General features: G+C 36.6%; 2 protein-coding genes across 9 annotated transcripts in view; one reads left to right on the top strand and one right to left on the bottom strand.

The window, feature by feature from the left end:
- Window positions 1-17528, top strand: part of SLC4A10 (solute carrier family 4 member 10) — a 149573-nt gene extending 132045 nt beyond the window's left edge. For 4 of the 8 annotated variants that reach the window (XM_066190055.1, XM_066190057.1, XM_066190052.1 and 1 more), the window contains exons 19-25: window positions 1271-1522; window positions 2847-2915; window positions 5276-5449; window positions 6069-6191; window positions 8919-8986; window positions 10641-10757; window positions 11423-11608. In XM_066190055.1, coding sequence (XP_066046152.1) covers window positions 1271-1522; window positions 2847-2915; window positions 5276-5449; window positions 6069-6191; window positions 8919-8986; window positions 10641-10757; window positions 11423-11435 — 816 coding nt within the window. In that variant the 3' untranslated portion in view covers window positions 11436-11608. Of the gene's footprint in view, window positions 1-1270; window positions 1523-2846; window positions 2916-5275; window positions 5450-6068; window positions 6192-8918; window positions 8987-10640; window positions 10758-11422; window positions 11609-14260; window positions 14287-15258 lie in introns of those variants that run through there. The other 4 variants (XM_066190059.1, XM_066190058.1, XM_066190053.1 and 1 more) reach the window with 3 other exon arrangements.
- A 1614-nt stretch (window positions 17529-19142) lies between these two features.
- Window positions 19143-25225, bottom strand: part of DPP4 (dipeptidyl peptidase 4) — a 41201-nt gene continuing 35118 nt past the window's right edge. The window contains exons 24-26 of the mRNA XM_066190061.1: window positions 21852-21924; window positions 21535-21608; window positions 19143-20665 (exon numbers count right to left, since the gene is read on the bottom strand). Coding sequence (XP_066046158.1) covers window positions 20567-20665; window positions 21535-21608; window positions 21852-21924 — 246 coding nt within the window. The 3' untranslated portion in view covers window positions 19143-20566. The remainder of the gene's footprint in view (window positions 20666-21534; window positions 21609-21851; window positions 21925-25225) is intronic.

The following is a 25225-nucleotide window of genomic DNA, read 5'->3' as shown; positions in this document are numbered from 1 at the left end:
CTTTTTTTATACTTCCCATAGCAAATTCTGGATAGTGCACATTTCAGCTTTTGGCAGTCTCTCTAGCAAACCCTTCCAAGTTTAGTTTAGTTACTTTTTTTATGTCAAAAGGCATTTGCATGGGTTTACAGGCAAAATTATGGTTCAACATATTCACATTGTTTGCATGAACATCGCTGTTTCATCAGACCATGACACTGGATTTGTTGCCATATTGTGAAGTTTTGTGGAGATAGCTAACTACCTGACTTTTTAAAGGAAAATAGCTTGAGCTGCTGCCTGCAGCTGTGAGGAGCTCCTGGATACTTGCTAAAATTGAAGTGAAATATTTGAAATATCCCACTCAGCTATGGGAGCAGATATGTATAGAACCAAGCTTGATGCATTGATGCCTTTTCTTTTTCAGTGAAGTCGTAATTGCAGGTTTTTAAATTTATCTAAGATTCAACCAAAGGATTTAATGCACAAAAGCAAACCATTATCCACCTGTTGGTAAATTTATGTAGCATTTGACCACTACAGAAGTGATCCAAACCCAAAGGTTTTGTACTGATTTTGCATATGGATATTAGGATGCTATATTTGAATAAGGAAATCCATAAACCAGTACCTGATTTTATATTTTAATTTAACTTATTTTATAGCTATCTGCTCTCATCTAAGATTGAAAGTACACTAGTGAAAATGTACAACGTGTGCTTAACATCTTAAAAAACTTTAGAAGGATCAGTGTAGTTTTATGGCCCTTTCTAGCATAAACTGACTTTGCAAATGTTGTGGATGTTTATGTAGGGCCCAATAAAAAGACATACTTTTCCACCTCTTTGTAAGAATGGATGGAGGGTCTATTAAGATTGATGCAGTGGGAAGTTGGCAGTGCAGCTGGATGTTCTGCTTATTGTTACCCACAGAAGAGACTTAGTTAAAGCACAAAATGTATGTATTTTCCAGTGTCCAGAATCCATTTTATTAGCAGGAAAGCTGTTTGGTGCCCACTGTAGAGTGGATTTGTGGTGCACTTAACTAACTCATAACTGGAAGGAGTCCAGTAACATTGGGCACTGAGTGTGAGCTAGTATGAATTTCCCTTAGATAACCAGTCTGCCATCCCTACTGACCCAACCTGGACAACACATAGAAGGAAGCTATTTTTTTCCTCCAAGTCTCAAATTTTTGTCTTTAGCTGTTCATTAGGAATGCCTGCCAGGAGCGTTCTCCTTAATTCAGATGTCATTTTACATCTTCTTTCCATCCTTACTTTTTTTGACAGAAAGGATGTGGATACCACCTCGACCTACTCATGGTGGCAGTGATGCTTGGTGTGTGCTCTATTATGGGATTGCCGTGGTTTGTTGCAGCCACTGTCCTCTCTATTTCCCATGTGAACAGCTTAAAACTGGAATCAGAGTGCTCCGCGCCAGGGGAGCAGCCAAAATTTCTTGGAATCCGGGAGCAAAGAGTCACAGGGCTCATGATTTTTATCCTTATGGGCTCCTCTGTCTTTTTGACAAGTATTCTAAAGGTAATTTGGGGAATTAAGGGAAAGTTAAAAATACTGCACTGAACATTTCACTGTTGTTACTGTATTATTTAATGACTGCTCTTTCCAGGCACATTACTAACTAGCATAATGTTACACAATGAGCGTCTAAAGTGGAATTCTAATTTTGCTTAATAAAGTGCCTAGGGACTTCTAGCATTTTTAAAATAAAAACCTTGTAATGAAAACCTGGCCCGACTGAAGTCCAAGGAAATTCTGCCATTGAGCTGTAGTAGATGAAGATTAACACTTTGTCAATACTTTCAGCCTGTGGCAAATTATCCTGAAACAGTCTTGTTATACCAATTTAAAGCATATTTAGATAATTTATAAACATACTGTGGTTTCCTAGTAATTTAAAAATATTTTCATAGTTGCAAGAGTGGTTCTATGGTTTGTTTCTTGGAAATGAACATGAAAATTTCCTCATGCTTCCTGCATACTCAACACAGCTCACCAGTGTCCTGAAAAAGGGTATCTAGTTACAGTCATATGTAATACCTTGTATGCACTTAATACTTTTAAAAGAATTATCTGGCCTCTGTGAAATCAGTGAGAGTTTTGGCTTCAGTAAAACCAGAACTTAGTCTTGCATATTGTCGCAGTGAGAGCAATAAGCCCTTAGAACTTGTACTTCCCAGCAGTATTCTATTAAGTATATCATAAAGCCTTCCCTTTGAAAACACACAGAACATGCATTTTGTCTATTTAGTATTTCTAAAGATTCCTATCTATGGACATACTTGTGTATTTAGTATTTCTAAAGATTCTTATCTATGGACATACTTGTGTATTTAGTATTTCTAAAGATTCTTATCTATGGACATACTTGTTTACCTACACAGTGTATGCTGAGAACCTGAACATTTAAAATGGTCTCTTAAAAAATCATTCCACAGAATCATTCACCCATTTTTAAATGCTTACAGCAAAAAATATTACTTTTAGCAGTAAGAAGTATTTTGTGTCTCTTGAACATTTTTCTGAGCAGTCTTTAAAGAATTTAAGGATAAATTAAGGCTTTCATGTTTTTGTGTAATTCTGTTAGTTTTATTAAAAGGGAATTAAGTATATTGTAATAACTGGCCATAAGAGGAAAATAAAACTACAGAGCCAGATTCTTTTGCTTTACACTCTGAGAAACATTATTAATTTATAATTGAGTGACTCTGAATTTACAACTTGTCTGATTAATGCAGGCATATGGCACTTCGTATTTGAACTGTTTTGAATGTCTTTCTAGAAGCATTTAAAATTGTTAAGTAGTATTTAATATGCTCTTCCCCTTTTCTGCTTGTTTATGCAGTTTATTCCTATGCCAGTACTTTATGGAGTATTCCTTTACATGGGTGCTTCATCTCTAAAGGGAATTCAGGTAAAATGGATTTATGATGAGTGTGTTATTGATGATGCTTTCTATAAAAAGTGTAGCTATTCTTCTTATGTGATTGTATTAGCTATTGTGTATAATCTTAAAGGAATGTTGCCAACCTTAAATTTTTGAAAGTGTCTCGCTTAAAAAGGAAAATGGATTCACTCTAAACAGAGTATTCCCTTTAGGCAGTGTGCTCCATTTTTTTTCCTATTTTTTGGGTGCTGATTTTTCTGTTCTCTCTCGTTATCAAGGGAATTTTTCTGAGTCTAAAAACTATAGTAATAATATATTAATTATAACTGAGTAATAACTGTCAGGGGCTCTTCCCTCTGCTGCCTCCCCATTCACTTGCTTGCATGCTGCCTTTTTCAAGTTCCTTTGCAGGGCTACACTTACCTTAAACTTTGCCTTTAGGGCTAACTTGCTCTAAAACTAACATAAGTGAAATTTTGAAGGTCTTCCCTATGCAAATAAACACTCCAGGCGGGGAGGGGAAACTGTTGCAAGCCACAGTGTTTCGGGGTGAAGGGTCAAATCTAGTGGAAGGGCAGCATTCCTGCAGTGGCCTTAAGGAGGAGTAGCTGGGAGAAGCCAGGCATTCCAGCATTCAGGCTGGGGTTGTGCTGCTCTGTTTCTCCTGGCTGACTGCAGCATTAAATGGCAGAGGCAAATCTTTCAGCCCACGAGGCATTGACACACCTTCCAAGGCAATTGAGAAAGAACAATCACATGGTGAAAACACAAGTTATACTGTGCAAAAGGTCAAATACAAAAAGGAAAGAAAATGTTTGATGGTTTTTTTCATTGTATTATGATTACAAGTTACCTCCATTTATAGGCAAAGCTGGGAACTTTTTGGGGTTTTTGACTGGTGGTCTCTATTCAGAGACTCTTCTTTTATAACTCTGTTATAACTATCTCTTATCCTTTGGGTTGATATTCTCAGAAATGTAGTTTGGCTTTTACTGAGGTTTAAATAATTTCAATTTAATATAGTTCAGCTGTTTCTCAGAACAGGGGTATGAGAAAGTACACTACACTATTGAGGAGTGTTTTTAAGACATGCTGAAATCTGGCTATCTTTACTTGGAAAAGTGATAGCATCCCCCTCCTTATCTCCACTCCCCCATGCTGGGACAAGGAATGGAGATTTGATAAGATGGCTTTTGTGGGAGGATGTGCTTTTTGCTGTTTCTGGGAAAAAGAAATCTGCTCAAATCTGGCCAAATTATAAGCCTTAAAAAAAATGCAGTTTGCACATGCTCAATAAAAATTTCCAAAACCTGACATTGCTGAAGGGTGTGTGAATATAGCATGGCTCATCCATGCAGGGAGAATTGGTGTATCACCATCATCAGTGTGCCATGACATAAATGTCTCAGGTCAGTATGGAGTCAAATAGGACTGAAAAATAGGAACCTCTCACATACATTCCTAGCAGTATGGCAGTCAGCTTTCTAGCATTCATTCTTTTTTTTTTTTCCTTCTTTTTTTTTTTTTTTCCTTCCTGTTTCTGGTTTTGTGAATAAAATGAAATATGGAGAAGAAAACAGCCTGGGATAAAGCGTCTGGTGAAGTAAAAGAAAAGTTGTTCATTCACAGGAAATAAAAGACTGCAGACGTCCCTCCATGAGCAGCTTTTTATGTGCTAAATGAGGCAGAGCTCAGTTGTTGAAAAACGAGTGTAGGATGTATTAGGAAAGCATTGGGATAACCAACTGCTTTCCTAACACAGGAAAACCAGCTTCCATGCAGGATCAACCAGCTTCCATGCAGTTGGATTCACAATTGATTCACAACCACTCTGAAGTCTGGCTTTGCCTAATGTTAAGAGTTCACGATTAGCAGTATTATTTCAAATAACCACCTTGTGTGTTGGATAATTATTGGATAAAATAATCATTGGATAATGATTATTTTATCCAATAATTATCCAATGATTAAGAAATACAGGGTATTTCTTACAGTATGGCTATATAGAATGTAATTCAGCAGAATTCGATGTCTCAGCACATCTGCAATACAAACTAGGGAGACAAGTGTATTAAAATGGAAAGGAACTGAAGTATGACTAACCAAGTAATAAAACTTTGCTTAAATAACACGTTTCTCATTCCTACTCTGGTGGCTCAATGGGTGACAAGACAAGTCCTTTGCCACTGCTGGGCTAATCTAGATTAAAGGCTTATGGTTGTAAATGAGGGAGTCTCTTCTGTGCTGCTGAAATTATGTAGTTTTTGCCTTTAGAATAACAAGCCAGATTCTTTGGATATCCAGGATCTCTTAGGCAGTGTGTGAATGCCAGCATAGATGATCCTACATCTCATTTTGTTCCAAACTTTAAAAATTTTCTCTTTCAGCTTTTTGACAGGATAAAGTTATTCTGGATGCCTGCAAAGCACCAGCCAGATTTTATTTATCTAAGACATGTTCCTCTTAGAAAAGTCCATCTCTTCACTATAATTCAGCTGAGTTGTCTTGTGCTTCTCTGGATTATAAAGGTTTCAAGAGCTGCCATTGTCTTTCCTATGATGGTATGTAATTTTTTTATTTCCTCTAAAAATCCCTTTTCACTTGTGGATAATTATTACTGAAGAAAAAATAATTTGGGGCAGTTAAATATAATATTACTTTGATTCTGTGTTCAAGGACAATTTATAATGTATTAAGTAATGAAAAATTTGACATTTAACCTCTGTTTTTTGAGTCTACATGTGGATATAGCAACTTATATTCTCTAAGGGAAATTTTTCTCTTAAAGAAAAAATACTAAAATTTATTTGCTGTTTTTTATTTAAGGAATATCACTAAATCCAGTTACAGAAAGAACATTAACTTATTAAGGAAGACTGCTTATTGAACTGAGAATTCTAACAGTTCTGTGTCTTGGGAGAAATAAAGATGGTCTGCTGCTTAAGTGATTTCTCTGATGACTTCAATAATAGAAAATAAAAGATATTTACTGACCTCAGTGATTGTTAAATGCTTCCATCCATACTTCATTTGAACAAAGGAACAGCAGCTGTTAAATTATTCAAAATAAAGGATAAAATCTAGCTACAAACTGGTCACTTTTGAAAGTATTCCTCTACAAGTGTATTTGTCTGTTTTATTTGCTTCATTTCCTAATTCTTTGAATTAATATCTTTGCAGGTCCTAGCTTTGGTATTTGTCCGAAAACTCATGGATTTCTTTTTTACCAAGCGGGAGCTCAGCTGGTTAGATGATTTGATGCCTGAGAGCAAGAAAAAGAAACTGGAAGATGCTGAGAAAGAGGTGGGTCATGGTTTCAGGTTTCTTTGTGTGTAGCAATTTATCAATTTCTCCTTCAGACATTCAGAGAAAATTCTGTAAGGCACATTCCATGCACCAGGCAGACTTGTTAACAGCATCTGAGTGTAATATTGTCATATTTTGCATAAGTGCTTTTAAGGTTACAAATCCAGTAGGCTTAGGTGGGGATGTAGATTCTTAGGCTGCCATCCTGTCATGTAAGATATTATCCAGAGTACTCCTGGGGATTGCTTCTGAGAGCCACTCAGATGGTGTGCAGAGATGAACCTATGCCTGTAGGAAAGCTCTCAGATCCAAGCCCTGGGGCACTTGGATGCTGCACTGGGCCGGGTCTCATCCCTGCAGGAGATGCTGAGGAGAGAAGTGCAGAATTTAAGGCCTGTCCCAGCTGCCTCTGAGCCCTCCACAGGCACATGGTATCACTCTGTGCCCTTTCTGCTCAGCAATGTCATCACGCTGTGCAGTGTCCCTGTTACACTCTGGGCCAGAGCTACCCTTCTGCTTCTGCAGAAACAATTTACTTGGAGTTTGTAATGAAAAGGTCAGTGACACTGCTAGCCCCATTAACTAAATGCTCAGACTCCGACTTGCATCCTGTGGAATTACCACCCAGTCAGCTGTTTCAGATCTGGATTCCTCATCTTATTTCAAAGAATATGCTTTTCAGATAATTCCCTATCAACTTGAAAATGATCCTTTGGGATGCCCTGAGACGTGATCCAAGACCAGTGAAATGTGCGTGTTAAGGATTCTCATTAGTAACTTTATTTGCAGAAATAGGGTATGAGCTAATAATTACAATGTGGAGCTATAGCAACTAGATTGCTCTGCCTTTAAATTTAGATTGACTCTTCTGTGACCTTTGAAAACTCTCTGCCTCATCTGTAACCTGAAGAACTCTTGACTTTGGTTTCCTTGACACATTCAATATATGTCATGGAATATATTTTGGGGAAAAAATTTTACCTGTAAGAAACATCAAGATGATTATTTACTATTTAGTATGTGCCTGTAAAACTACCAGGCTGAAATTAAAATATGTGAGTCATTGTTTTCTTCCTTGAATCAAAGCAGACCAGAGAGTTGTTGTCATCACAATTCAGAGTAACCAGAAGTAACCAAGGTAGCTCTCTCCTTGTGGGTCTGGTTATTGGAAAGAATTCCTTGTTATCCTTATGTTTTGGTTATATGTCACTTTCCTTCCCTTGCTTGATAGGATAGCATCAGAAAACAAAACTGGGAAAATCTACTGGTGTTACTTTATTTCATTCACTGTCTATTTTGAGAGGTTATTTTTTCATATTTTGGCATTTCTAAATATTTAGAGCTATTATTAAAACTGTTCAACTGTCAAAAACTTATGAAGCTGTGAAGCCTGGAAACGACAAAATTAACTAGTAATAAAAAACTTCTGACATGTAGCCTAAGGAATTAATTGGAGAGTTGCTATCACACAGCTTTTAAAAATAGAAGTATTCTACCCACAAGAATATTCAGAAATATAGTTGACAGGATCTGAAACTTACTTGATTGGATCCTAATTTCATCACTTAAGTTGTTTTTATATTTTTAGGCCATGCTTTTTCCAGTGCTTTTTACATTTATAGTGGATATTATACATGCCTTCTCCTCACAGACCTCCTTTGGAAGTCACTTTGATGTTAATCAATGAAGTCTTTCTGAGACAAGAATGAACAAAGGACTTTTACATTTGAAGAAAAAGATATTGTGACTTTTGAAGTGGTTGTAATAATAAAACATTGAAGAAACAAATTTCTGAGCAGAGAGAACTTAAAATCTACTATTTTGGAAAACTGTACTGGCTCTTGCAGCTAATACCAACCATCAGTGTTTGTGATGCATGTGGGGCTTTGGTGGTCTGCCAGAAAATGATAAACACTCTTTTTAGCCAACACATGCTTTCAGACAGGCACTGGTGAAAACTGTTACAAAGCCATCTAATAAAGGGAAGAAAGATGTGGAGGTCTCTGGGTGTCTGCTGGGCTCACACACACACTGCAGTAATTCAGAGCAGGATTTGATGGTTACCTTCCTGCCAAGACTTGCTGAACTCCTAGCTGTGGGTATCCTGATCTAAGGGGTGTGGACATTGAGAATCCTCTTCTGGAGGACTTGTTTTCTTTTGTTCTTGCCAGCAGGACATGGTGCTTGAGAGGTGTTCTGTTCTTCTCCCCTCCCGCTAAGACAGATTTGCTAAATTTGTAATTGCTTTACATAAGGTTTTGGTAGATTTCTCTCCTAAATCTCTTCAAGTGAAAACCAAATTTGGGTCTTGTTTCACTACCTTTCATTGAAAAATCAGTATTAAAATCAGTATTATCAGTATTAAAACTGTGTGTGCAAACTTAAATCATCTTCCCTAATTTTTGCATGTAAACATTAATGTAAATATCCTGTTATCAATGTTATTTAAAATTTATCAGACAGTTGTTCAGTCACTGTTACTAATTTTCCTCTTTACTGTTACAAAACAATGCTCTCTTTGGCATTGGAAAATAGCATTAAGTGAAGATACAGCTTTTAAAATGGAAGGTTTTAAATGTTAACTATTTATAGTAAAAGTTAGAAAGTATCTTACTTTAAGAACTTCAAACAAATAATTAATATTAAAGAATATGGAAAGATGATTATAGTACACAAATTTCATTTTTCACAATTTCATATCATTTCTAAATTCCTTTGTTCTAGGAAGAGCAAAGTATGTTAGCAATGGAAGAGGAAGGGACTGTTCAATTACCACTAGAAGGACATTACAGGTAAAATATACCTTTCCTCTTTTAGGTGAGTTGCAATTAAATAAGCATGCCACAATTATTTATTCTTAATGCTTACTGAATATCAGGAGGATGTTTGTCTGGTACAGATAGGTGAACTGCAGCATTTAACAAGGTCAGCCCTTTTCTAGTCTTTCCACATGATCTCACATTCCCTAGGAAAAAGACACACTAGTTGGAAGTTTTCCATTGGGCAGGACTGCAGAATCAGACTGTTCACAATGAGCTTTGGCTTCTGACATGCACAGTGCTAAAGGAAGATGTAGAGCAGATCGAACCCTTCACCCTGATGCAAGCAGGGATCCAGGAAAGGTTTTGAACACGCTGAAGAAAAACTAGGTTCTTACAGTATTACATTCTAAAACATTCTGATTAAATCCTATGATGTAATATCATAAGTGAATCAAAAGCTATCCTAGGTAGATAATGAATATAGTGCAGGGTTGACACAACTAAAAAAGCATGAACATCTATGTTATAGATATTAATAACACATGTTGCTGCCAATAAGGAATGAATATAATTTGAAGTTTTCAGAAAGAAATTCTTAATAAAAGATTTGAAATATCTGGTGACAGTAACCTCTGCATTAATGTGAGTTCATAGGAACACCATCTTAGAATGGCCTTCTCTCTAACATTTTAACACAAAGTTACCCTCATGTCTCCTAATGCAAATCAGGGGATTTGTAACTGTGTCTCTGAAAAATCCCAGCCTATTCCTTTTGACTCAACACAATGCTAATGGTCTGGGGTTTTTTTCTTGTTTTGTCTATACCTTGTTGTTGTAATTTATATTAGGAATGTATACCTTAATTTATCTTACAGTGTGATCTCTGTTGATCTCCACTGTGTATTGACTTTGGTAGAGTTGCCTGAATAGTACCTGACTCTCTCTGTACTGTAAGGGTTGCAGTCCTGTAACTAGAAACAAGAGTCAAGATATCTTTGTTAAAGTGGTTCCCCAAAATACACAACAGCAAGTTGACTGAGGGCTTACTGAATGCCAAGTATATGTAACCATAAAGTCAGGAATAATGTACAGGCAACCCCTTAAAACATTTAAGACTTTATTATTTTTCAGTGTATAAATACAGGTTTGGCGCAGTCCAGGTAAAACAAAGAGCATAATGGCTACCAAGTGCTACTTAAGGCTACTGATTAGTTTGTTTAATTGGGGCATTTTTATTAGCTCTCTTAAATATTCTGTTAAGGCTTTTGATTGCTTTTAAAATTGTTTTAAAAGTAGGAGGAGTTCCAGAGCATAAGTAGGACCTTTTGGGATTTGTGTTTAATCCAGCAATGCCACTATCATGCTGTGAGATCCTGGGCAGTATTTAATTTCACACTTCTTAATTTTTCTCTTGTTTATTAGTTGGGAGTGACACAATAAATTTTATTGATGTTGCTGTGATTAACTGCTGTTCAAGGAAGAAAATACTAAAAAAGTTCTAAGATGTTCTGAGAGAGTATTTAAGTAATTGTTCAGGACTTATGAAATTTAACATAATTTCTTAACTTACATTGCACTTAATTATTGTCATCAATATCAGCTTTCAAGGACTTTTATTGAGTTAATAAGTAACAAGACTGATTGCTGATTGTTTTATTGTGTATTTACTTTCATTCTTGTCTAGAGATGACCCATCTGTGATAAACATTTCTGATGAAATGGCAAAAACTGCTGTGTGGAAGACGTTGTTGATATCCTCAGAGAATGCAAAAGATAAGGAGTCAAGCTTTCCTTCTAAAAGGTCTTAATTTTTTTTTTTACTTCATACTACTTTATAAATTGGTGTCAAACCAATATTAGAATATTTTGCTAGGGATTAGAAAGATTTCTAGCATTTTGCAGTTTTATTTCTTATGTCCAGTTGTAATATTCTGAGCTCAAAACACAAATTCACTATTTATTTAAAAACAAAAATCACAATTATTTGCATGGTACTTAGTTATGCTCCAGTAGAAAATGAAGTTGAGCATGCCTGATGCTTGTGTAATGAACCACCAGCCTCCACCTGGGTATTGCACAACAGCTGTTGTATTTGTTCTGCTTGCTTTTGTTCTTTCCTCTTGAAAAAGAAGTGATCATCACTGCCCTGGAAATAGCTGTATGAAGAACCCAGTACTCTGAATGCAATCTAATAATATTTGGAGTGAAAATAATTTTATGATTGCATCATTTCTTTACATTTTTCTGCCTACTTCACTTGTACTCAAAACAGTTAAATAATTTAAAATTTTAGTCCAGTAAAAGGAAGCCAAAATATTTTATCTGTGCTACAGAGTTACTACAGGAATAAGAAAATATTAAATTCATGCACAGTGTGATTTTCTAAGAGAATTTTTTCTTCTACTTCCATAAATTTAAAATTTAACTATTTTCTATTTAATTTTTGTATCACACTTCTGTCATAAGCTCCCCTTCCTAATCACTCTAGAAGCTGATTCCCCTAAGGTAAGACCCTGTCCCCAACCTTTTCCTTGACTGTGTCTTCCAGTTCAAAATGGTGTCAACTTGGAACCCAAATGAGTTGACTTTGTGTAGTTTTTGGGGAGACAGAATGAGAAGAAATTTCAAATAAGGATGTAAAACGTCTTCATCTAAGTCCCAAATATTAGCATTTGAAATTTACTCTGTATTTAAAATAGTGTATTTAAATAGTGTAGTGTATTCAAATGTCAAACTGAATTTATTCCTAGTTATCTTTTTTAAAATACAGAATTATATTCTGCCCATTTCTAAACATGCTTTTCACAAGCCCATGTTTGAAACAGCTAGCCATTGTTTCAAGGTGAACAGATGCAGTCAGAGAACACTCTTAGTGATATGCGTTTTTTAATTTTGTCACCCCAAAATGGCATGCTGTCTTTCAGTGTTGTTCCTTTCCCTGTACTGCATAAAGAAAGCAGTAACTGAGCAGTTGATGAGCAGAGAACCTTCATTTCAGACACCCATGGAGCAGCACACTTATATAGTCATTTTGATGATATTTCACTGACAGTCAAAGCAGTGTAGTTCTTGTTTGTCTTCCACCCTTCACATGGACTGAAAAGGATCCTGTCATGAAATCAGTGTGGTGATTGAACATGGGAGGAGGATGTACTGGAGGGTTTTCTTACGTCAAGGGCCTCTGCTGTCCAGGCTGTGAAAGCCTGGAGAAAGAGAAGAACCTGATGTGGTACATTCACAGCCCCTGGGTACAGAGGAGTTGTAATTTCCATGGTGGATGTTGCATGTTTTGGTGGTACGATAGATGATGTAAACATGACCCTCTGAACAAAGAGCATCCACACAGATTGTGGCTCAGATAAGAGATTTGGCCTTTAAACTGCAGCAAAATAGAAACTAATTTTCTAAAGGTCTCATTTTTAATCTGTTCTTGTATCTTTGCTCTTGAATACAAAGACTTGAGAGAAAAGATTTTTCTGGTTTTAGAAATGAGTGTCCTGTTGCAAACGAACAGCCTTGAAGACTCTGAAATCCTGCATTTTCAGGCACTCTAGCTTGTCTTAGATTCTGAGGGAGGAGTAGATTCAAAGAGCTTTAACCCTGAAAGACTCTTTCTGATAAGTAAAGCCATAAGCAATTTCAATCTTAAGTCATATTAGGGATAGAACTACAAAAATACTATAAACCATAAGACATGTATCATTACATGAGGATATAATTCAATCCTAGCTAATTACAGTGGAAAAAAAAAAAGCTGGGAATGGTAGCAGTTGTAAGGATAATCTTTGAAAATGATCAAGATCAGCAGTGTTAGATTACACAATTTCCACAGTGAAAGGTACCTTATCATAGAGTGGAGAAAAAAACCTAATTTTGAAATAAATTTTACTGAAGCCTTGTTTAGTTCAACTACATAGCATTTAGTACTCCCTTTCTGCTGTCAGCTCTGCTTCCTTATATCTCAAAATATTATTAAATGGGGATAATTAAATTATGATAGTGAACTATGATTTTACGTAATGGCTTTTATGCAAGGCATTGACCAATTAACATGAAGTTACTCATAGTAATTAAATGCTGAGTTGACTTGGCCAATTATAAATTAAGATCATCTACAAAAAGAGATTTTAGGCAGGAAGGGTTTATACAAATGACTTCCCAGCCTGATGCATGGATAATTTCTATCACAAGATGTGCCCCAGCCCTGATTCTGTGAAGTAGCACAGTGTGAGAGAGTTCTTACATCCCAGGCTCCTGAATGTTTTTACTTGTCCAAAGAGAGGACTTACATGGGATTCAGTAAAGGTGCCTAGCCAGAGAGGCAGCTGACCTTTACTATTTTCCAACCTTCATTTTATTATTATTAAAATTCCCAGGGATCTAAAGGTCTGCCTTTGAGCCTTTCTTGGTAGAACTGAACACCAAGGCACCTATTTGAAACACAGCCCTCTTTGGTACATGTAAATAAATATTCCTCTGTCTTTGCTTATAATATTAAGCTCTTCAGAGAGCAATTTCCAAGCATATGCAGATCTGACCATGGACAGGACACAGATGCCTCTTTCTCCAATACTTTAAAAGACCAGCTTAGTCTGTCATTTTGTAGATGGTATGAATGAGTTGCCTTTTCTACATGGAGATATGAAAATCCCAGACCTTCCTGCTCAGGCTTGTTAGACTACTCCCTTGGTAGGGAGGAAGAGAGCTCCAACTCCTTTACAGATCCACCAGTGACATATTTTACTGGAAAAAGACTGGACTTGTCCTTTTTTTTTCAAATTTCTCAAGGCATTAAAGCCCACATCTGCAGGAGCTGCTCAGAGATGTGAATCCTAAATAGAAGGAAGACTTTCCTGATATCACAGAGGCACCTAAAACGTGGAAATATTATAGACTGTAAGGCACACAACACCTCAGTGTTTGCTTTTACTAAGCACAGGTAACTCCCTGCCTGCTGTACTGCTGCACTTTCAATTCATCCCCCTCCGGAATTTGTTTGCATACCCTTTGTGTGCAGAAAGTGTAACATACCCAATTCTATCACTGTTCTACAGAAGGTGACAGATTTGGCAGTTGAAGTGGCAGAAGTTGGTATTCTTTAGCTATTTCCATTAACACCTCTGGAAGCTGCCATTGGCATAGAAGTAAGCTTGGCTGAACTGAATTGTATCCTTAAAGCAATTTTTATGTGAAGAAAAATGTCAAATGATTGTAGAATTGTGCATGAATCGCCTTAAGAATTTGAGAATTAATCTTGCTTTCTTTAAGCCTTGTGTAACTCAGCCTATTTCTCATTCATTCTAGTTAAGGAATTATTCCCATGAAACCTGGTAGGTTATGTGCTTGCTACAGGTTTGTTCTCAGAACCATCTGGTTTTTTTTTTTTTAGATACCCTGCCACTCTTTGTTGAAGGCTTGATTTGCCTGTGTTGTGGAAGCTTCTTTACATTTTCATACTGTGACTGAGACTCATTGGAAGAACATGACTTTTTATTTATTTACGCTGCTGTAAATTAGGACACTCACACAAACAAAAAATCATCTGCTTTGCACGTATATTGCTTTCTGTAGGCAAATCAACATTGTTTTAACTGGGGAAAAAAAGCTGAATCCAAATTTGAACTCTGGTTTAGAGTTCTGAATGATGCCGTATGGCTTTTGTCTGATCTTTCAGGTTGTTTTGTTTTGGTTTGGTTTGGTTTTTTTTTGTTTAATTTACTTCCTTGTAATCTACATGTGAGGAAGTATGTATTACACTCCACATGGGGAATATTGTCTCTCCCCATCCTCCTTCTGCTCTCCCCAATCAAGACTGAAAGCCAAATATTTGTTGGATATTGACTTGCACTACTCTAGTTCAGAAACTTTCCTTCTGAATGTACAGCTGAATGAGAGTATACATTTTAAAGACAAGAAATACTTTCTGTGACCTCTTGTTTCTTCCATTTAAGAATGTGCTGGTATTGTCTGAGAACTGTACCATTACCAGTATTTAGTAAATTAAGTTGTATTTGCCAAAAAAGAAAAAAAGAAGTGGCTATTTTTGCTTGCATGCTGGCTGTCTCTGTACATCTTGTTTACCTACTTTGTCACTAAAATGCTGGCTGATGTCATCTACACCATTCAGCACAGAAATTTTCACTTGCTTTCCCAGTTTGTGCCATGAAGCATGAAAAATAAAGTATCTGTGCAATGTTGGTTTTCAGGTAGATAATTTATATATATGTGTGTGTGTGTGTGTGACTATGTATGATAGTGCTACTGTAACTCTATTTTTTTTAATTTCCCCTTTCATTTCCTAGTGCTGAAACCAGAAAAGAGAAGAAAGCTGACTCAGGGAAAGGTGTTGACCGGGAGACTTGTCTATGACTTGCTCTTCAAGTAATTTTTTACAAATGAATTAAAGGAGTGCCACAACCACTAAATATAAATGATTTACCTTGTAACTTTTGTCTTTCATCTCAAACTAGCACAGGTAATATAGTGCAATACTTGTCTCATTCCACCTTGTCTACCTTGTCTAGTATCAATGTAAATGTCTGCAGTAGCCAATGCAAAAAATCTTTGTGTTCGTTGCTGATCTTGGCCATTTATCAGTACTTGTATCAGAAATGTAAGAATCAAATTTTCTTTCGAATTCAACTTTCCTGTTAATAGGTTTGTACTGTATTTTGCTACTTTTTCTGTGTGAGAATACTTAATAATCTTGATTCAAGATGAACTTGAAAACCCTTGTTCCATTTTTTTTTAAATCACCTAACTACATAATTTCAGAAGACCCAAACTGACAAGCAAGTATTAAGAAGTTTATAAAATAACAACTGATCTGACCCTGTCAATAAACTAACAAGGATAATCCTTTCCTTCTTAATCTGTCCTTTTGAAGTCATGGATTACTTTTGCAATGTGAATTGCAGGGTCAGATTCTGTATTTGTGAAGTTTTCCTTGATTTAATACAGTGTATTTAATATTAAAATTTGTATGTAACTGGAACATAGTCCTATATATATATAAATATATATATATATAAAAAACTATATATTAAAACATTTTCTCACATTAGCTAAAGAACACCACCACATCCTTTGATGTGAAACATGGGTACAGTATTTCTTAAAATGCAATTTGTGATTACAGTATCTTGTATTGAATGAATGTTGTCATGGTAGGCCAAACAGATGCATTTTGTCATTAATCAATACATTATTTTATAACAAGGAAAATTTTGTAGATACAAACTATACCCCATGTGCAGTTTTATCACCTGCCCAATGACCTTCCTCTTTACTGCCTAAAATTCAGCCACATAAAGGGCATATTTATATTGTCTTCTCTCCACTAACAACTATAAACCTCTTAGTTTCAGAGATTGTGTATAATACTTAAATGGGTATCCTGCTGTTGTTTTGTTACAGCTCTTTATTATTCCATCAAGTACATATTGATTGAAAGATGAAAAACAACATTGCAAAGTAAAATGTGGCTTTAAGGTTATTACATTTTTCGTAATGGATTTTGTTACTGCCCAATCCTTCAAGTTGTTCTTTTGTGTAAAAAACCTGCGAGATTAGGTACTGAATGAATAGGGATGTGGAGTTTTATTGTGTTACTTGGAATTCACTGATTTTTAAATTTTTTAAGATAAATTTTTAAATTATTCAAATGAAAGCTAACTCTCAGTATTATGCTGTGACTCTGAATCCTAAAAATAAGAATTGTAGTCTTGCAATCTTCGTAAGAACTCATCCACAGGGCTCTGACATTCCCCAGCTTTCCCAACTACGTGAACTTTCTATACACCTCGTGTAGAAGTTTTCCCATTCAGCATATTTAAAATATTCCAATGTTTTTGTGTATGTGAGTGTGTATGTTTTAATACTTTAGCCATAAATAATTGCATTTTGCTGCAAACTTTATAGGGTTGCTGTTCTAAATTTACCTTAGCATTATCAAAGCCCATTAAAAGCCATTTTTATGGAGAAAACAAAATCTAACGGATACAAAGAAGGATTCACATCTAATTCAATGTTTGTATATGTAAATTTAGGAAAAAATGCTGATGCATTAAGGTTAAATGCTTTGTTTTGTGTACTTGATGATAAATTGTAAGATTCCAATTGTTTTAAAGTTAGTATAGAAGCTCAATACTGGTTTGTCCTGAAAGCAGCCTGATGGTGTTTTAACATGTTGCTGACTTTGTTACAGATAATGTATACAATCAAAATGTATTAGCTTCACTTGACCAACTCTTAGAATATTAAGAAATCAGTGTATTCAATGGCATTCTGTATTTCTGTTCAGTATTTCAGAGTGGTTTTATTTTAAAACACTCTGGTTTTTTGCGTGAATTTAAGTGCTTTTCCAATGTTAATCTTAACATTCTGAAATCACACACAATATAAAGCAGCTGTAGTGCTATATTTACTTCTAATTTCATATTCCTGGTCAAAATTACTCAATTTCTTGGATGTAATTTATTACAAAAGTTTATGTGTACATGTGAATAGACTATTGTGTTTTTCACAATTAAGATATGTTATGTGAAAATAAATATTTATCCTAAGTAATTTTCAATTTTATTTTTATACTGCAAAACCCAGAAGAGGTTTGCAGGATCATGTGGTATTTGAAATGTCTACCTGACCTGAATGTGTTTCACAAATTAATAAGTGGTGGAGCCCAGCATAGCTCCCTTTTCAAGTGGAATCCCACTGAAGCGTGCAAGGCTGTGAGTGTTGGCTCTCTGGGTGGAGTTGGTGGTGGTGTACTTGGTCTGACTTTAACAGTAAGTGTGGCTCCAGGGACAGCTCAGAGCTCACTGTTCCAGGAAAAGAATGGAATGAAGCTCCTATTTACTACTCATGATTTGGTCCTCCTTCCTGCTGAGAGAGGTGATGTGGCCCAAGCAGGAGTAGCTGGATCTTTTTAGAGATCAGTAGGTAAAGTCATACAATTTAAAATGCTTCTGCTCTTCTCAGAACCCTAAATTTCTGCTACTGAAAAACTTCAGGGCCATAAATTGCAGTACTACACATTGACTCCATCTTACTAAATCCCTTTTGAGCTTCTTCACCAGTTTTTGAACCAAAAACTAGAAGTCTCCTAGCCTGAGAATGGAAACAGTGACACCTCAAGCTTCAGCTGCTTCTGTTAGGATTTTACATAGTGTATTGTACAACAAACTTAAACATCCATTTCACATAGGAAAAAAAATACAGAGAAAAAAGTTAATTTGTAGGTGTGTAACTAATTAGCATGATGCAGTAATTCAGGCACAACTGATTCCTAGCTTTGGACATTAATGAAATGAGGTAGATATGTTCTGTGGCCTCTTTTAGTTATTTACCTGTCCTCATGCAGTTCAAGAAAGTTGTCAGGTCCCTGAGGCAGCTCAATCACCCAATTTCCTGCATTATTTTTGGAGCTGAGCGAGTTCTACCAGAGTAAAAAATTAGACACTGAATTTATGTTAACTTGGACACTTACTATAGCAATAAAACTTACTTTTGTTTTAGAAGTTGTATCATTGTCTATTAGCAGGATATCTTAGAAGTTGCTTCCAGACAAGGAAAGATAATTAGCATTGCATTGTGTTATGCCTTGCAAATAAGACTGTTAAAAGGGGATGGTGTATTGAGAGTACAGAAGAGTTTCCCAGTGAGATGCTAGACTCATTAAGGTAGGTCAGATACAAAGAATTTCATCTTAAAAAGACTTAGACCATATAATTTCTAGTTTCATTTATTTTTAAAAAATATTTATTTGATTGTACTGATTTTTGCACTTATCTAATGAGAGCCTGGTGAAAGTAGTTTTCTGGATTACAGAAACACTTTCTTTTGTCTTTATGACAAGTGTGAGTGATAACATTAAAATAAATCCTCTTTACCTTTGCATACATATGCCATATCATAATAATAATCTTCTTTTATAGCCTGTCTGTATTGCTGGGATTTACCTTATACTGATTTAGGTTTCTCTGCCTTGAGTCAAAAGAATGAGAGATGTGATGATATAACCTCTTGGAGATAACTGACAGACTGTAATCCTGTAGAACTTTAACAGTGGTGCCAGTCTACATTAGAGCGACTGCTGTCTTGAACCCTAGATGGTATTTGCAAAACCCAGCTCCAGTGTGCTTCAAAAAATGCCAACAAACAGAACAAAACCACCCATCTTATTTTGTGAGTCAAGGAATTGTTAGTTTGTGAAAACAAAATCTGATTTTCTATTTGAGGCTTTCTCATTTAAGGACAAGCTGCACAAAGTGTCTTAACATTCTTCCCCATGCTTTATCTGTCTGCATGAGTACTTTTACATTCACACCTAATGTCACTAATAACCCACAATACAGACATAATCAGATGCTGGCATGTAATATCAAGAAGCTAAGTGTTAGATAATCATGTCACACTCCTTTACATGATACCATTACACAAAATCAGAAGCTTCACTGTAAATCATCTCAGAATTAATGGAGCTTTAAAAAAAATTCTAGTGTTCTTTTTCTGAAGCAACATTTTCAATGATATGGACTACACCTTCTTTCATAAATTAATGTCTTTATTATTTTAAAGCAGCACAATTTTTAGTATAAGTGGATTGCATTTTTTCTATGTGAAATTGAGAGAACTAATCCTCAGATTACATGGAGAAGCCTACTTGGAGTGCTGTAAAGAAAGCAGACTTACTGGTAGGCTGTAATGAAGAGCAGTTTTGCCAAAGAGCATGTTCACAGGGGAGTGACAGTCCAGCCCTTCCTTTAAGTGACTGCTAGTTCACATTGTAACGTTTTATGTTTGAGTGTAAGAACCAGTTCCTGTTCGTCAGCACATAAGCAACTCCTACACTGAAAAAATGGAGGTCTTGTTGAATTCCCAGAGATTTTGCAGTGCAGATTCTTAGAGTAGCTGCTGTTTTTACTATAAAATAAGCAAAAATCACAGTACTGTATGATAGCACACAAAGAAATTCAGTGCCATTGGTTTGATTAGGTATCATTCAAAATCTTTGGTGTAAGCTGGTTACGTGCTTTCCTTGCAAGAGTAATACAAGAGATTGCAGAGAAAACACACTCATTTCAGGAACTACAGTATAAAATGTTTCATTCTGCACATACCAGCATCACAGTATTCCTGATAGCAATTCTAAAATAATACTTATCAAGCCTTACAAGTTTCTGCAAAAACATTTCTTCATTATTTTTACAGAATTTCCCCAGGGTTCATTTCATTTTTGATGGAAACATTATTATATTCTTATTCTGCAACGGATCGCTACATGACATTTTTATCATTCATTACCCTGATATACAAACTGGATTGTTTCTCTTCTAGACTGAAATATCAAAAGGTGATTACTCAAGCAAGCACCATGCTTCCTCTAGAAGTCTGAAACATCATTCTGGTGATGTAAAGACCTGATTAAACACAATCAATAAAAATGCAATAGTTGCTTGGCAACAGGAATCATTATAAAGATTAGCATTTTATTGTGTACACTGCAATCCCAAGAGCTGACTCTTATCTCATCTTGATTTATACTGGCTCAGTACATTATCTGGAGAGTTTTCTGGAGAAGTACCATCACTAACAAGAAAAATGCTGGTGCTAGTGCAGTGAGAAACACTGCTTTATGAAGTGGCTCATGTGGGTATAAATATGCTTATGTGCTTGACCGGAGATGGAATGGTCTTTGTCAGTGTACCACTGTGTGAAAGAGAAATACAGAGAATGTTAGTTGTAGCTACATCTAAATGATATAAATCAAACATGACAGACATAAAAACCTTTGCAGCCATTTAAAATGATCCTAGCATGAGGCTTTCAGCATGGAGGCAATGACATAATGGGGTAGGAAGCTGCTATGCCACTTTGGCCCCTTCTTTGCATGTGGGACCTGCTCTGGTTTTATGCTGAAGGCGTAAAAACAACACGTGACTTGTCCACATGGAGGGCAGATCCAGCTGTTCAGTTACAAGGAGTGCCTGACCTCTCCCTCTGTATGGCCTTCGAGTTTGGCTGGAGGAGAACCACACACTTGGCCCCCTTCTATCCATCATCGTTTTTAGCACTGCTCTACAAGGGCTGAGAGAATGGAGGAAAGAAAGAACTTGCACCTTAGTCTGAGAACTTCCATGCACAACATAAGAAAGGGCAAATAACTGCTTGTCTTGCAAGTTTAATAAACACCAGATGTGACAGACAGAGTATCTGGAATTTTGCTGAAGCGAAACCCCTATCCTTTGCTGAACCTATTTTTTTTATGCTATCTGTAAGATAGGGTAAAATTCATTGCACTTGGGTATATGCAAACTCTGGGAATGGCTGTTTGTCTGAGAACACAAAAATTTTAAGAAAATGAAAGATAAGGTAAAAAGGGTCGAATATGAGATGGCATTGCTTTACAATTTTTCTTGTGCAGAAATAAAATACGTGCTTGATGTTCACAATTCAGTTAGTGAACATGAAATGCAGCTATATGAACTTCCATTTAAGAAGGCAATGAATTATCTTACTACAGGGAACTTAATGTTATTATTCTCATTTGTATAATGATAAACAAACCAGAACCATACCATTGCCTGAAAATCCACTTCAGCATCAACAAGAGCTTTGGAAATCTGTGCTGCTTGCTGAAAGTGAACATTATCTGAAAAGTGGAAGAGGAAAAAGGTAAACAAAAACTGCTTCTGTAATACTCTGGGGGAAAATCGAAGCAATGAACACACTAGACCCCCCAGCACTACTGACTGAAACACAGATTAGTCGCAAAAAGCAGTATTATTTTATTGACGCAAATGTAACAGCCTTGCCCCTTCATGCTTTTGTTTTGTCAGTAGTAGAATTGCAAACCTGTCTGTAATACTAAAATGTCTAATTAACTGCAACTCACCATCTGCTGTTCCATGAATAAGGAGATATTCAACTTCCTTGAATTTTTCAGCTCTGGCCATTACTGTTGAACTCTGAAATTAAAGGAAAAAAAAGAAAAAAGGTGCTACTTATTAAGATATGACTTGCTACCAAGTGACTTTGATTCGTGTTGACACCGTCTGGGGTCCATCAGCTAAAACCAAGCACAGCCCTGCTTACCCCCCTCTGAACTGCCGCAGGACACGGTCACACAGCCAGGGGCTGGGTGCTCACACTCCACACCCACCTGCAGTTGTTACCAAGGTTATGGCTGCAAAGGAAAGGGCAGCTGCAGAGGGGAAGAGCTCTGGAGTGAGGTACACGTTCAGTGCATGGCCAGCACGTTGGTAGCCTGCAGCACACCGAGTGCCATAGGTTTCCTGTGTGACTGCAGACAAGTTAAAAAAAAAAAAAGTTGCCATGGCAACAGTGCACCCTGTGAGAGCAAGGAGTAGTTCTTGCAGAGGCTACACACGTTATCTTCCCCACTACAAGGTTCACCTGCAGGTAAGGCACCAGAGCTAATACTGCCTCAGTCTCCAGAAAAATTGGGTAACAAGAAGTTTAGAAAAATGTGCTCTCCAAATACAAAAGAGAAATGCCTAAACAAAAATCACTAGACCAAATCTCTAAATAGAAGTCAAGCTACATTTTGGGAATGGAAACACGATACAGCGTTGATGAAACAAATCAACTATAATTAATCAAGAAATTTAAAACATAGTAACAGTATATTCCCTAGAACATTCTAGCTCACCTGACTTGCTACTGTGACTAAAGAATGAAGACAGTAAGGATTGCAGATAAGATTTTTAATTTGGGCAAGAAAAGGGAACAGGATGGTACTCTGCCATAAGCAGAGAAAGAAGAGGAACAATAGGGACAAGACATTTTAGGCTTGATACGACAAGAAAGGCAAGAAAAAATATACTAAAAATTATGAACAGAAGAATTTAGTGATTTGCTTTTTTTCTTCTCCATTTTGCACTAAGGCTGTATCCTTGCAAAAGGATTTGCAGTTAGTACCCCCAAAAAGTCAAATACGTTATACTGCCAAGACACAGAAGTGTTCTAATTTCCTTACTGTACACTTGTACACTCATGAATCTTTAAAGCAAGTACAAATATGAAATTCCTTTTGTCATGACAGAATAGCGTACCAGAACCCTTCCATACATGAAACGAGTTCTTTTTATGTATTCAATGGAATCTAAAAACCAAGTTCAGCAGAGAGGGCAAAAACCCCTCACCCTCCATTCTGTAACAATGCAGTTGCCCTCTTTTAATAGTCAAAGGCTAGAGAGCAGCAGAAATCCAGTATATGGAAATCTACCAGCAGTGGAAGTGTGACACTTTCCATTTAGATGATTTGGTATCATGGAGCAAGAACATTTAGCTGTGACTGCCAAAATATGGAGAGAGCACTTTGATGCACTGAGGAACACTGGTAAACCAAGAACAAATGAGAAATAAATGGCCCAGTGAGATTAAAAACAAAAACCCCCCAACAACAACAACAACAACAACAAAAAAAACCCCCAAACCAACCAGTATTCTTTAAGTAATTTGCCACATGTGCAGAGAGAAACTTGATACCTTGCTATGCTTTTTTCCAGAAAACCAATGCTGTTTTAAGTAAACCTTCTGTGAGTGGAAGCTGATTTAAGCTACACTTCTGAGAACTTGACTTGGCAAAAGCAGTTTTAGAAAGAGGATGTCACCATTTTTCCTCTCCAGGCATTAAATAAAATAATTTGTAAAAATACTTCAGAAAGGAGAAGCAAATGAGATAGTTTCTCTGCTTTTTTATCACTGGTGATACTTCAGTTACTGTACTCACACTCAACATGCAGAGTCCCTTCCCTAAAACATGCTGTAAGGACACAATACCTTTGTGTCCTTAAAGAAGGTCGCAAGACAGGGAGCACTCTCAAGTTAGGCACAGTTAGATGACAAACCAACAGCAGCTAAACAAATCTTAAGTGGGCAGCAAAAAAAATACAGCTTTATTTACCACTTCCATTTCATAGTTCTACTGCTGGGACAAAGGCTCTGAAAAGGTAACATGCACAAGTACTGAGAATTAGGCCCTGCTGAGTGTAACTGGCTTTTCTAAAGATCACACAGCAGTCAACATTTTATCAGCACTCCACAAACAAGTCAAGGTTTGGCTGAAACTGAAGGTCTCTCTCCTTTTAGCATATTCTCAGATAATAGAACAAATGTCAAATCAGTACAAGATGGCATATTTACAAAATTGTACCCTGTTTTGCATAACCTAATGATGCAGCAGTTCTTAAGGACTGAACATTTCAAATCTGCTAGAAAAAGATTGCCAAATCTATGACTGTTTCAAACACTTGCCAAAAGCATATCAAATTCAGAGTGAACTGCAAAATAATGTTCTCACAAGTTGAACAGTCTCTTCGGTATGCTTTACATGGCTACTGCGTCTGACCTCCAGAGCTCTGCCCTGATTCAGTCTCAAGTCTTTTCCATCAGGGATGTTTCTTTCAGTCCGCCAGATTCTCTGCCACTCAGCCTAGGATTACAGTAGAGCATCACCCATGCTTGCTCCTCTCTTTTACAAAGCTCTGATTTTTAAGTTTACAACTACCTTAAAAGACACTGAGCATACCTAATTAGCCCACTTAGGAGTGTGAGCTGTCTCTCAAGACTTGACTCCTGACAAACAATATTTAACATCTCGGACTCTCTGCCTTCAATAAATGTAATGTCACAGTAATACAAAGGTAGGATGTACCCCTCTTACCACACCTAATTTCTTGAGTCTATATATTCAGTCATTAATAGTACTCCACATGTTAGGAATGTGCCTAGCAGTACTCATCTTCTCTAAGCAGGTGTGCACACCATCTCATTTCTTTTAAATCAGGGTGCATACTACAGTTTGTGCAACTTTTCACTTTTCATGCCAGCTCTACAGCAGTGCAGCAGGATAGAGAATATATGATGCAGCACACAAGCCTGACAGCACAGAGTTAGCAGTGCAAGCATTAACAGCTTCAGCTGTATGTATTAGCTTTCAGTACAGATTCTGCATTCACCTCAAAAAACATTCATTTCAGCAAACAGCTCTCGTCAGTGTCAAGGGGCCAGGAGGCTGGCTATTGGGACTGGGACATGGAACAAAGGGGCTGTAAGCCAGGAACGTTCTGGGCTGAAGTCAGTAAGGGTCTTCAGCAACAACAAAATCCCACCATGCTTTCACTGAGGCTACATGAAAAACAACAAACTCACTTCTCAAGCTACCCCACCCTCCAGGTTAAAAGTAAAGTCCAAGTACTATATTATTTAGATCTTTTAACAACAAATGAGGATTTAAGTTGCATT

The sequence above is a fragment of the Chamaea fasciata genome, unplaced genomic scaffold (genome assembly GCF_029207755.1).
Source record: "Chamaea fasciata isolate MVZ Bird 193981 ecotype frontalis unplaced genomic scaffold, bChaFas1.0.hap1 SCAF_8, whole genome shotgun sequence".
Lineage (NCBI taxonomy): Eukaryota > Metazoa > Chordata > Aves > Passeriformes > Sylviidae > Chamaea > Chamaea fasciata.
Note: the sequence above shows the minus strand (reverse complement) of the source record. Positions and strands in the feature narration are given on the sequence as shown.